We start from the raw sequence: 13,293 nt of genomic DNA, 5'->3' as shown, positions 1-13,293 counted from the left end.
TGCTGACCAGGAGGTTGTTGTAATGATCATAGATCAATTTTTTTTCAGTGCTGTTGTTTGAACAGTCACTAAACAGTCATTAAACAGTTGTAAGTCGAGGATGTACATCATAGGGGTATATGGGATTTGCCCCAAAACTTCAAAGATACCCTAAAAGCAATGAAGGGTCTCCTTCTTTGGTAAAATTGCCACCGAATTTCAATTTCTAATGTGGAAAAAGAAAAGAAGCTACTAGCAAACCCCTCTATTCTTTGATTCCTTGTTATCTTGTGACCTCACCCGTAATCTGGGTAGTTGATTCTTCTGAAAGCTGATTGTCCTTCAGCCAAAGCTTTTGGACATTTTATCTCAGGGTGGTTTCTGTTGAAGGTGGTATCTTATCTCGTGAACTCTGCACAGAATTGCCGACTGGTTTATTTTCTTGTCTTGAACATACCTTGGACAGAAGTAGACAGACTCCTTTTCTATCCAAGTTTTGTTCAAAGAGAAGAGTGGAAGCACTAGGTCCAAGTCTCCTCACGCTTGGTCAACACCCTTCCGAGATTTTTCTCTACGAATGCTTGGGACGTCCTCCTAGCTGCACAAAAATGCTTCCTTGATGTTTCTCCATCTGTCTGTGAGTTGCGTTGTTCTTTTCCCTGAGGTTGATTCTCCATGCTCCCTTGTTTATTTTTGTTAAACCCCGAAACGGGACTATTTGAGCAATGGCTAAAATCAAATATTGCTGAATTAAAAGCGACCCCAGAAAACGGAAACCCTTCTTTTTAATGCCTGATACGGTGCTTTATATATTTTCACCTCACTAAGCTTACATCTCCAGTGTCCATTTACATTTATGGTTTAAAACTAACCACAGTCCTTGGACAAGTTCCGCTGTAACACAGATGGATTACATCTGCGGTTTGTCATCACACTAAGTTTGGGTTTAGCCATCGTGTTTCAATTGTTATAGTAGGGATCTTTTACTATACAAAACTGTAAACTGTGGTTTATAAACCATAGCGATGGCGTCATATAACATGATAAATTTTTTTAAAAAAGCAATATGGCAAAATATGAGTGCACAACATTGAGTTGGGTATATCTAGTCTAATGAAAAGAAGACATGATAGCAGTGTTCCAATATCTCAGGGGCTGCCCCAAAGAAGGGGGAGTCAAGCTATTCTCCAAAGCACCTGAGGGCAGGACAAGAAGCAATGGGTGGAAAATAATCCAGGAGAGAAGCAATCTAGAACTAAGAGAAATTTCCCGACAATGAGAACAATTAATATAGTGGAACACCGTTGTCTCCAGAAGCTGTGAATGCTCCGTCACTGGAGGTCTTCAGGAAGAAATCGGACAATAATTTTCAATTCCGAATAGAGCTGGAAGGGACCAAGTGGAATGGCTTATCTCCAGACATTGGGATTTGCTCCATCACTGAAGGTTTTTAAGAAGAGACTGGACAATCATAATCTGAAATGATAACAGATAATCAGAGTTGGAAGAGACCTTGTAGGTCATCTAGTCCAACCCCCCGCCCAAGCGGCAGACCCTACAGTACCATTTCTGACAAATGGCAGTCCAATCTCTTCTTGAAAGTCTCAAGTGATGGCGCTCCCACAACTTTTGAGGATGGGATAGAGTCTCCTGCTTGAGCAGGAGGTCAGGCTAGAAGACCTCTAAGGTCCCCCCAACTCTGTTAGTCTGTTATTCTGAATCACAAAATCAGAACTCCATCTTAGTAATGCCAGACCACTAGGAGAAAAGGACACGGTGTTTTTGTTTTCAAACAAAATGCTGCCGTTTAAAAATAACCCAGAAAAAGAAGTCTGTGAGAAAGATGCATCTGTTTCCAGGATCAGAATGACAGCTTTCATTTTCTTTAAAAAAAAAACGGCACGCGTGCATGTTTGTCTACAAATCCATCACTTCTTTGTAAGTGAGTTTACTTTTGTGTTCTGCCCTTTTAAAGCCATTTATACGCGTGGCATAAAAGCACATTGTTGAGAGACGACGGAGTACACCAATTACAGACCTGTTTTGTTATCAGGTTGTGGTGTGTGTGATGGAAAAAAAACAAAACAAGGGAAGAACAGATGAGAAGCACGTATTATTTTAGCTTCAATCTGTATTTTTCAAAATGGGAGGAAGAGACTTTTAACTAGGTGTTCAGATACCTGGCTGGTGGAGAGCTAAACAAATATTTGCCAAGCTTGGTAAAGACCTCCGGGAGAAATGTGTGACTTCTTCACGTTCCTCTTCCTGTAAACTCCTTTACCAAACAATGCTTTGACTTGATCATCATCTAACTTGTTTTTACGCTTGGGAAGATCAAGATATACCATCTGTTGGTTTCTTCGGGTTTTATCATTGGCCAAATGACCCAGATAATCTCCAGCAGGCACCTGCATAACTAGGTTTCCTTCTGAGGAACGACCTCTGGATTAAGCCATAGGACAAATTGGACAGGTCTTCTCTGATGGTGAGGGACAGGCGCCTCTCCAGAGTTTCAGGATATTTTCTGAAGCCAAGAACTTATAAAGAACAGTTGGTGGAATTGGGTATGTCTAGTTTAATGAAAAGAAGGATTGGGGTGTGTGTGTGTGTGACATGATAGGAGTCTTCCAATATCTAACAGGTTGCCATAAAAAGAGACAGTGAAATATTCTCCAAAGCACCAGAAGGCAGGACAAGAAGCAACAGATGGAAACTAATCAAGGGGAGAAGCAACCTAGAACTGAGGAGAAATTTCGTGACAGAACAATTAGTCAGTGGAATGAGTTGCCTCCAGAAATTATGGTTGCTTCATCACTGGAAGTTTTTAAGAAGAGACTGGACAACCATGTTGCCTGGTATAGGGTTTGCTGGAGGGGGTTGGTCTAGAAGACCTCCAAGGGGCCTTCCAACTCTGTTATTCTGTTATCTGCCTTGAGAGAAAGGAAGGGTCCATTAGCAGAAGAACTGCCTTTCTGAAGACCAGTTTACAATTATGCCTTGTTTGATGCTGTTGGACAAAGATGTTAGTTTCAAGCAATGAGGAACAAATCAATTAAAGAGCTGGGTCGTCAGCATGTTTGGTAAGGAAAATAAGGCACCTGAGATCATTTCCTACCTGTCTGAGAAGTACAGTTTGTCTGGATGGTGAACTAGAACAGGTTATAAATCTGATAAAATCAACCAAAACTTCTCCGAGCCACAGTTTTCCTTCAGACATTCTCCTTCCTCTTCAGATTTAAGCAGAACACGTCTCCGTTCAAGGTTTTCCAGGCCAAGGAACGTAGGAGATTTTGTAAGATGTCCTGAGGGACGCATTCAGGAATGTAATTCGGGATGAGGCAGGACAGACTTTAAACTTCATGTGATTTAACATTTCAAAAATGGAATTCATGACGATAAGGAACACAGTATAAGATCAAGTTCAGGTACAGTCTGGGCACTGGGCCAAAACCCAAGAAGTGAACTCGATGCTTTGTTCCTCTTCAAATGTGGTTTGTATCCAGGAATTTTGGGAGAAGGCAGGAATAACTGGAGCAGGTCACAGAGAACCAGGATGACAGAACTGTAAAGCAGCTGGAATTCGGTTAATCTCATTGGTGCTTTAGGGTTTTTGCTTTGGTGCAAAGTTAGAGCTCATTTAGGGAAAATTGTGCAGCCACCAAGGAGAGGGATGGTTTTTACTGTAGGTGATTTTATGGAGGATTTATTTGATTTTATTTATTTATTTGTTTGTTTGTTTGTCAAACATGTACAAGATAACAAGTATAGACACGAACGTAAAGATAAACAAAGGAAGTACATACAGGTAAATGGAGATAGTAAGACGGGGACGGTAGGCACGCTGGTGCGCTTATGCACACCCCTTTAAGGACCTCTTAGGAATGGGATGAGGTTCAGGGTAGACATTTTGAGGTTGAAGCTGTGAGGGGTTGAGGCTGTAAAAACAGAGTCGGGTAGGGCGTTCCAGGCATTGACCACTCTGTGGCTGAAGTTGTATTTTCTGCAATCAAGTCTGGAGTGGTTTACCTTGAGTTTGTATTGGTTGTTTGCAGTGGTGGGATTCAGCCAGTTTGCACCGCTTTGGGAGAACCCGGTTGTCAACTTTCTGAGCAGTTTGGTGAACTGGTTGTTGGAAGAAATCATTAGGGCAGAGAACCAACCGGTTGTAAAATTATTTGAATCCCACCACTTGGTTGTTTGCCTGTGTATTATTGTGGTTGACACTGAAGAAGTAGTTGACAGGCAAGATGTTGTAGCAGACAATTTTGTGTACCAGGCTTAGATCAGACCACAGGCGGTGCAGTTCCAGGTTGTCCATGCCCAAAATTTCAAACCTGGAGGCGTAGGGTGAGTGGAGGAGTGGAGAACTTTTCTCGAGAAATACCTCTGAACCCCTCAATCGTGTTAATGTCCGATATACCGTGAGGGTTCCAATGATGATCTATTCAAGAATTTCCAGTTTGTTTTCTCGCCCCCTTTGTTGTGGAGGTTGTAAAACTGCGGAGTTGATTCTGTCCTTTAACCAAGGTATGGAGCTAACCCTCAACTTACAACAGTTCATTTAGTGACTGTTTTAAGTAGGACGGCGCTGGAGAACGGACTTACGACCATCCTTCACACTTAGGACCGTTTCAGCATCCCCATGGTCACGGGATCGAAATTCAGACCCTTGGCAACTGACTCACAATGATGATGGTTGCAGTATGTTCCTGGGGTCACGTGATCCCCTTTTGCGACCTTGTGACAAGTAAAGTCAATGGGGAAGCCAAATTCACTTAACAACCGTCTTCCTAACTTAACACTGGCAACTGTGGCATGAGAGGTTTTTAAAATGGAGAAAACTCACGTAACAAACGTCTTACTTAGCAGCAGAAAGTTTGGCCTCCGTTGTAAAGTCAAGGACTATCTGTATTTCTCCACAATGCATTTAGAAGGAGGCATGAATGAATGAAGTGTTGGGGTGGTTAGGTCCCCATAATGTATGGAAACCAAGACAGACTGTGATGACCCAGGGCGTGACACAAAAATAACAAAGTCACCAAAGTAGAATAAATTCCCTTTAATGCCTCCAGCTTGGCCCCCAATGTCCAATTATTCTCGGCTGGATATCAAACTCTTCTAAAAACAGTCTACGAAGGGAGTAAATGCAGTTGGAATCCAAAGTAAAGATAATTAGAAATGAAAAAAAAAACAACCACCACAAACCACACTGAAGTCATTAACACGGCAGGCCAGGATGATAAATTGCAGACTTTCACAAGATAATGCAGCAACCACAGTTGGGAGGATGCCAAAACCCAGATAAGCCTCGACCAAGATAATGCACGCTTTGCTTCTAGCAAAGAGCCGTGTGCAAATGCCCCACTTATATCCTGTTCTCCCAGCTGCGACTAATGAAAGGGATCAGGGCCGTTTTCTCTCCCATAAGCCATGTTGCTCCCTTATCCATTTCTCCCTGTGTGCCCTAGGATGAAGAAGGGTGGCCCTGGGTCTTCCTCTGAATGCCCAGACGGACTGTGCCCTTTCCCAGTTTCCTCCACAGCCACCGGAGACACACTCCCACTCCCTGTCAGCTGCTCAATCTCCCCCCGAGAAGCCGACTCCAACAGGGGCATGACACTGACCAACTTGTATTCCCTTGGTGGAATATGGCATACGTCCCCCAAAGGATTTTGAGATTGTTCTGTTTGTAGCTTCTTTGCTTTAGGCTTGTTCTACCAATGGGTAAGATCCAATAGAAGAGAATATTTGTGGCTCAGGGTTGAACCGTGGGGTCCTTGGGTTTCTCTGAGCTTGGCAGTTTCCTTGCAAGCTGTTTCATTATCTCACGAGAGAACATTATCAGGGCTAGAAGGGAGTGGGGATTGTGGAGTGGATGAGGAAGTCCTTGGGTTCTCTGACCCGGAGGGTTTTCTTGCGGACATTTCATCACCCAACTAGGTAACATCGTCCACTGATGAAGTAAGATCCAGAACCAGCTTCCAAGCAATTTTTAAAACGGAAAGACGTGATTCTTTTTCCTTCGTGAACGGTAGCATTCCTTAAATTTGATTAAAGTGCAGAATTTGCTCGCTCGCTCGCTCGCTCTCTTTACTTTTTTCTCTTTCAGTCTCTCCCTCTCTGTCTCTCTCTTTCTTTCTCTCTTATTATTTCTTTCTCTCTCTTTCTATTTCTTTACTTCTTTCTCTTTCAGTCCTTCTCTCTCCCTCCTTCCCTCCCTCTTTCTCCCTCTGTCTCTCCTTCCCTCTATTTCTTTCTCTCTTTCTATTTCTTTACTTCTTTCTCTTTCAGTCCTTCTCCCTCCTTCCCTCCCTCTCTCTCCCTCCCTCTCTCTCTGTCTCTCTCTTACTATTTCTCTCTCTCTCTTTCTTTACTTCTTTCTCTTTTAGTCTCTCTCTCTCTTTCCCACCCTTCCCCACTCTCCATCACAGTTAGGCTTTTATGATGAGTTGCTTTTTCATCACTCTTGGTTTTTAAAAATACCTCAGCTCAAGGATTGCTAATCTTCTGCGGCTGAAGAAATTAAAACAGTGAGTGGGTGGGGGATCATTTTTAACTCGGCCCTGACTCTGCTACTTAACGAGAGAGAGAGAGAGAGAGAGAGAGAGAGAGAGAGCGCCTATCATCTCATCTTCCATGACACGGCACCAGCCTGCTGCCCAAATCCTCGCTTATAAAAACATTGGGAGATCAAAGGTGTGTTCGGGGAAGATCAGCCAAAATATATTTCTTTATTTACACAAGGAGCTTCTCTTCTGCTGCTCCCAAGAGTTGCTTATTTGTAATACGTCCCCATCTCTTTGTTCAAACGACTCCAACAGGTCTAAATCCACCCCACCCTGGAATAATGTTGCTTCATGGCCCACCCTGGTTCAGCTTTCCAAAACACGAAGCTTGTTTTCAAATCGTTTAGCAAGCAGTGCTGGAACACAGGTAGTCCTCAAGTTACGGCCACGGTTGAGCCTAAGAATCCCTTGTTGCCAAGCGACCGTGGTTAAGTGAGTTTTGCTTCATTGTACGGCCTTTCTTGTTGTTAAGTGAAATCACTGCACTTGGTTCAGTCGGGAACACGGTTGTGAAGGGAATCTGGCTTCCCCATGGACGCCACCGTCATAAATATGAATCGGTTGCTAAGTGTTTGATCATGTGAACGGGGAGGCTGCAGTGGTCGTAAGTGTGAAAAATGGTCGTAAGTGCCATTGGAACATAAGAAACTTTTTTTCAATGCCGTTATAAATTCGAATGGTCACTAAATGAACTGTTGTAAGTCGAGGACTAGCTGTATCGCAGCTGGTGAAAGAGGTTTCCTTCAACCAGCATTTTTTGGTATTATTTCTCTGGACGAATGGCAGATAATGCCAAACTTGGCTTCATTTTTCACTTTTTGAAATGTCTTTCAATCTGGCTGGCTTTTTATAGGGATGGCTTAAATTCTTTAAAAATAATAATTAAAAAAACTCCATAAAATATCACATCAAAAATACTGGCCTTTCTTTCTTTCTTTCTTTCTTTCTTTCTTTCTTTCTTTCTTTCTTTCTTTCTTTCTTTCTTTCTTTCTTTCAGTGCCTGATGATCTGTCTGCAGAGGAGAGAGAGGAACTTTTAAACATCCGTCGCAGAAAAAAAGAACTCATTGATGATATTGAGGTAATCCATTTCCTTTCCTAATCAGCTTTCTTGTTCCCTGGCTTGGATTATAGGGTAAATCCTCAAGTTATGACATAATTGGGGCCAGAATTTTCACCGCTAAGCCGGGGGGGGGGGGTTGTTAAGTGAGTCATTGCTCAGTTATACAACCTTTTTGGCTCCAATTGTTAAGTGAATCACTGCCCAAGTGTTGATCATGTGACAGCAGGGATTCTGCGATCGTCGTAAGTGCGAAGACCGGTTGCAAGTCATTTTTTTCAGTGCCGTCGTAACTTCATACGATCGCTAAATGGATAGACGGAAGTTGAGGACTCCCTGTATATGGCATTTAAATTGTTCTGCAGTTTTTCAACTCAATAAGTTGTTTTTTAAAAAATAATTGCTACTAAGGGAAGGTAATTCGGCTGCCACGTTGTGAATAAAATGACGGGGTAGATCAAACTATCTCGAGATTTATGAAGCATCTAAATTCCTTTTTTTTAAAAAAGAAAGAAATGAACAAACTTGCTATCCCACCGGTGCACTTTCTGATAAAGCTCCTTTCATTTCAGTATTTTAATTTGACCGCTTTGATTGACTCTGAATGACTCTGTGTCGGTCACAATAGGGCATCTAACCTAAAATACAACACTATTCTCCCCCTCCCCCAAAAATAATAATAAACCAAGAAAAACAAAAAACGGTTAGATTTAGAATGAAGAACAAGACATGGAATCCAGCCACTGACCCCAAAATGACACAACCACAACACCTGCAAAGGTAAACAAACACTGACTTGTGTTCTTTCTGCAGCGGTTAAAATTTGAGATCGCCGAAGTTATGACGGAGATCGATCACCTGACCAGCGTAGAGGAAAGGTGAGTTGGTTCAGCTTGCAGGGTTTCATGGAATATATATATATATTTATTTCTGAGATGATCGGCTGCATTTCCTTGACTACTTTATGGGAATATGGTCAGATGGGGCTCAAATTGGCAAGCAAAGGAGGAGGAGGGAGAAAAGGGGTGGGTGGGAGAATCGCTTTTGTAGACCAGAAGAAATTGGGAAGGCAGGATTTTTCTCCTGGTTGGAAAGGAGACTTTGTTGGGTGCCTGCTTCGAACAGCAAGAAGGGAGTTGTGGTCCTTTAGGTCAGGGGTCTCCAACCTGGGCAATTTTAAGACTTGTGGACTTCCAGAATTCCTCAGCCAGTTGAAGTCCACAAGTCTTAAAGTTGCCCCGGTTGAAGACCTCTGCTTTAGGTGGTGCTCTGATTGTCTTCTCTTTAAGTCCTTAGAGGTCTAGAAACTCTTAAGTCTAGAGTTACTAATCTAGACCTTGGCAACTTTAAGACATGTGGACTTCAACTCCCAGAATTCCCCAGCCAACCAACCATACCAAATTATAAACATGAGCTGCATCTGAAAATTTGGAAACCACCTGTAGGTCCTTGGTGTTCCTTGAATTTGGTTGTTTTCTTCCGTTTCATGACCCTACTAGGTAACAGTACTAGGAAGGAGTGGGGTTGCTCTCTGTTTATATGGAAGTGGCTCACCCTGTCATTGTTGGTGGGACTGTTTTTGTTGATTCCTTGATTAGGTTGTTGTTTATGGTTTGTTGGTTTGTCTGAGTTGGTAGGACCTTGATTGGCCCACCAACAACCTTTTTCTAATATGATTTGATTGCTTATTGTACCCTATGGCTATTATTAAGTGTTGTACCTGATGTTTCTTGATGAATGTATCTTTTAAGTACACTGAGAGTATTTGCACCACAAATTCCTTGTGTGTCCAATCACACTTGGCCAATAAAGAATTCTATTCTGTTCTGTTCTGTTCTGTTCTGTTCTGTTCTACTCTACTCTACTCTACTCTACTCTACTCTACTCTACTCTACTCTACTCTACTCTTATTGTACCCTAAGACTATCATTAAGTGTTGTACCTTATGAATCTTGACTCTTGACGAATGAATCTTTTATGCAGACTGAGAGAATTTGCACCAACACAAATTCCTTGTGTGTCCAATCACACTTGGCCAATAAAGAATTCTATCTATCTACACTGACGAGGCAGCCACTAGTATGTAAACAGAGAGCAAATCCTACTCCCTCCTAAGCACTGATGGTGTTACCTAGTTGGGTAATGAAACATCTGCAAGAAAAAAAAAAACCAAGCTTAGAGAACCCACAGTCCTCCTCCTCCTCCCTGCAAACATCTCCCTTCTAGCACTGATGTTATTATCTAGTTTGGTAATGAAACGTCTGCAAGAAAACACTAAGGACTCCACGTTTCAATCCTGAGCTACAGATATTCCTTTCCATGGAAAGTATTTGCTAGCAGGAACTTTTCAGCAGTGCATAAATGTAGACTTTCGCATCAAACCCCTTTGTTCATTCAATTTATTGTACGATCTTTTTTTTCTTAGCTGCAAGATACATGCCTTTCTGAATCCGGAGCAGGAATACATTTTAAAGGGTTTTATATCCTAATCTACTACTTCGATCCTAGCAAACAAAAATGTAAATTTTTTGTTGTCTTTGGGGGAAAATAAAAGAGGCAACCCTTTCTCTCCCACTTCTTCAGAGTGTGTTGTTTTAGTGCATCTGGACTCGGGCTGAAATGTTTTCAAGATGTGACGGTCGGTCGAGGTTTCGGCATCAACTTTTTGAAGGTTGAGCTAGATAAAGTCTTGCATCGATGCCACTGGCATGATGCCGGCCATTCTCACGGCGTTTTTGGCACAATCTCCTTGGTTTGTTTATCAAGCCTCTGCAATCGTTTTAGTTGTGGGATTGTGCTAGCAAAGCAGAAGACCTAAACACTTATTGGTTATGCAGACACTCGGCTAATTATTCCATCCGTTCCCTTGAATGAATCCAGTTGAACTGGTTTGTGGGTTCAAACCTTATAATTCCTGGCTCCAGAATATTTAAATGTCATTTGTGACTCCTTGCCACGAATCAAAAAGCTACTTCTGATTCTTCTCTTGAGTTAATAACAGTTTTAAACCATGAGAAGGGGTATTCAGCTAGGATGTAGTAAATAATGCCTTCAATTTAATTGTGGAAACACATTTTTGCTTTAATGCTTTCCTTTTTTTCATCTCTCTTCCCTCCAAACTGACAGCAAAGCTACCCAAAGGAACAAGCAGGTTGCAATGGGAAGGAAAAAATTTAACATGGATCCCAAGAAGGTGAGACTTTTTTTTAGTTCTTGAGACTGTATTCTTTGAGCTGAGTTGTTTCATGTGGCCCAAACCATGGTTTGTTTACTCACAGTTTGTTCAGTCAACTATAGTTGGAGGAGTTAGTTCATCACATGCTTTAAGCCGGGGTGAACAACCTTGGTAACTTTAAAACCTGTGGACTTCAACTCCCAGAATTCTCCAGCCAGACAACTCCCAGAATTCCCAGCTGCAATGGCAGACTCCATCTTGTTTAATTAACCCACCTTCTCTGAACTCCATCATACCAACTTGCTGGAAAAGCCCAATAAATGGAGCTCGGCGTCATTGGAGCGTGCTCTCTAGGGCTGTTCTGCAAATCTGTCTTTCTTATTACATTTAAGTCTTCACTTCATTCTCCCATTTTTCCTTATTAGATCTCAGAGAGACAGTTTAGCGAGCGCACGTTCTTTTTGTCTGGTTCGCCTCCCTCCCTCTTCAGAGCTAAATACATCTGGAGCCTTGTGTTCTCCCTAAGGGGTTAGCTTGACTTTGTTTCCGATGATGCTAATTTCATTTTCTTCAGACATCTGAATTTCCAGAAGACAGGCCCTGTTACAAGAAAGGGATATCTGAAGCATGGAGTTGAAAGAAAAATAGAGAGAGAGAGAGAGCAAGAGAGAGAGAGAGAGAAATTCAAAGAGAGACAAAGTGTGAGAGAGAAATAAGGAGAAAGCAAGCGAGAGTGAGAGAGAGAGAAAGAGAAAAAGAAAAAGAAAGGAAGAGAAAGGCTGAAAGAAAAAGAAGTAAAGAAAAGAGAGAGGGGAAAATAGAAAGAGAGAAAGAGAGAAAGAAAAAAGAGAGAAATAAAGAGAGAGAGACAAATTGAAAGAGAGAGAACGTGAGAGAAATAAGGAGAAAGAAAGAGAGATTGAGAGAGCAAGAAAGAGAAAAAGAAAGAAAAAGGCTGAAAGAGAAAGAAGTAAAGAAAAGAGAGAGGGGAAAATAGAAAGAGAGAAAGAAAAAGAAAAAAGAAAGAGAGAAATAGAGTGAGAGAGAAATTGAAAGAGAGAGAAAGTGAGAGAAAGAAGGAGAAAGAAAGAGAGATTGAGAGAGCAAGAAAGAGAAAAAGAAAGAAAAAGGCTGAAAGAGAAAGAAGTAAAGAAAAGAGAGAGGGGAAAATAGAAAGAAGATAGAGAGAGAAAGAAAAAAGAAAGAGAGAAATAGAGTGAGAGAGAAATTGAGAGAGAAAGTGAGAGAAATGAGGAGAAAGAAAGATTGAGAGAGCAAGAAAAAGAAAAAGAACGAAAAAGAAAGGCCGAAAGAGAAAGAAGTAAAGAAAAGAGAGGGGGGAAATAGAAAGAGAAAGAGAGAGAAAGAAAAAAGAGAAAGAGAAAAAAAGAGAAAGAGAGAGAGAGAGAAATTTAAAGAAGAGAGAAAGTGTGAGAGAGAAATAAGGAGAAAGAAAGAGTGAGAGAAAAAAGAGAGAAAAAGACTGAAAGAGAAAGAAGTAAATAAATAGAAAAGAAAGAAATAGACAGAGAATGAAAAAGAGAGAGAGAGAAACACTGAAAGAGAAAGAAGTAAACAAATAGAGAGAGAGAGAGAGAAAGAGAAGAGACCCCCTTGAACGGCTTTTGAATTCCCACAAATTGCTTTTCTCGTGGTGGTTTTGTGGAAGGAAGCATCATTCTTTTTGGTAACCAAATACTGCCTCCAAAATGGAAATCTGATTCTTTGTGGTGTGTGTGCGTGTGTGTTTTGACTAGATATTTATTTAGGGAAGTTTTTCCAACCCAGGCAAAAGTCCTTGACTTACGACCACATTGTGGGGCAGAATTTCGGCTGCTAAACAAGGCGATTGTCAAGCAAGTCATCCCCAATTTTTACAGCCTTTTTTCCCCCTACGATTGTTAAGCAAATAGCGTGGTCATTCAGTGAACCTGACGCTCTCCCCGCCACCCCAGGGACCCATCCCAGAGATGCTGCAATCCGTCATAAATAGATGCTGGTTGCCAAGCTCCCAATCCAGGCTCTGTGGGTGTGGCATAGCTTGGTGGGTGTGGCTTGGTGAGCATGGCAGGGGACGGTTACTGCAAAATAACATTCCCTCCCCACCCCACTAACCTGCTTTCCAGCTCCGTTCTCCTGTGCAGGGCAACCAAAGAAGACCCAGCCAATCAGCTGGGACTTGGCAGGCGGAGAGTAGATGGGGGTGTGGCTTGGTGGGTGTGGCATAGCTTGGTGGGTGTGGCTTGGTGAGCATGGCAGGGGAAGGTTACTGCAAAATTCCCATTCCCTCCCTACCCCACTAACCTGCTTTCCAGCTCTGTTCTCCTGTGCAAGGCAACAAAAGAAGACCCAGCCAATCAGCTGGGACTCGGGAGGTGGAGAATAGATGGGGGTGGAGCCAGTCAGAGGTGGTCTTTGCCGGTTCTCCGAACTACTCAACATTTCTGCTACTGGCTCTCCAGAACTGGTCAGAACCGGCTGAATCCCACCTCTGTCCCAATTGTGACGATGCTG

At 42.2% G+C, this 13,293-nt stretch overlaps 1 protein-coding gene across 2 annotated transcripts in view; it reads left to right on the top strand.

Moving 5' to 3' along the window:
- Positions 1-7,542: 7,542 nt before the first annotated feature.
- Positions 7,543-13,293, top strand: part of CYTH3 (cytohesin 3) — a 28,404-nt gene continuing 22,653 nt past the window's right edge. The window contains exons 1-3 of one of the 2 annotated variants that reach the window (XM_026704292.2): positions 7,543-7,625; positions 8,418-8,482; positions 10,731-10,797. In XM_026704292.2, coding sequence (XP_026560077.1) covers positions 8,445-8,482; positions 10,731-10,797 — 105 coding nt within the window. In that variant the 5' untranslated portion in view covers positions 7,543-7,625; positions 8,418-8,444. The remainder of the gene's footprint in view (positions 7,626-8,417; positions 8,483-10,730; positions 10,798-13,293) is intronic. The other variant, XR_015739554.1, reaches the window with a different exon arrangement.

Source organism: Pseudonaja textilis, chromosome 14 (assembly GCF_049901715.1).
Source record: "Pseudonaja textilis isolate UNSWEBS1 chromosome 14, rPseTex1.2, whole genome shotgun sequence".
NCBI lineage: Eukaryota > Metazoa > Chordata > Lepidosauria > Squamata > Elapidae > Pseudonaja > Pseudonaja textilis.
Note: the sequence above shows the minus strand (reverse complement) of the source record. Positions and strands in the feature narration are given on the sequence as shown.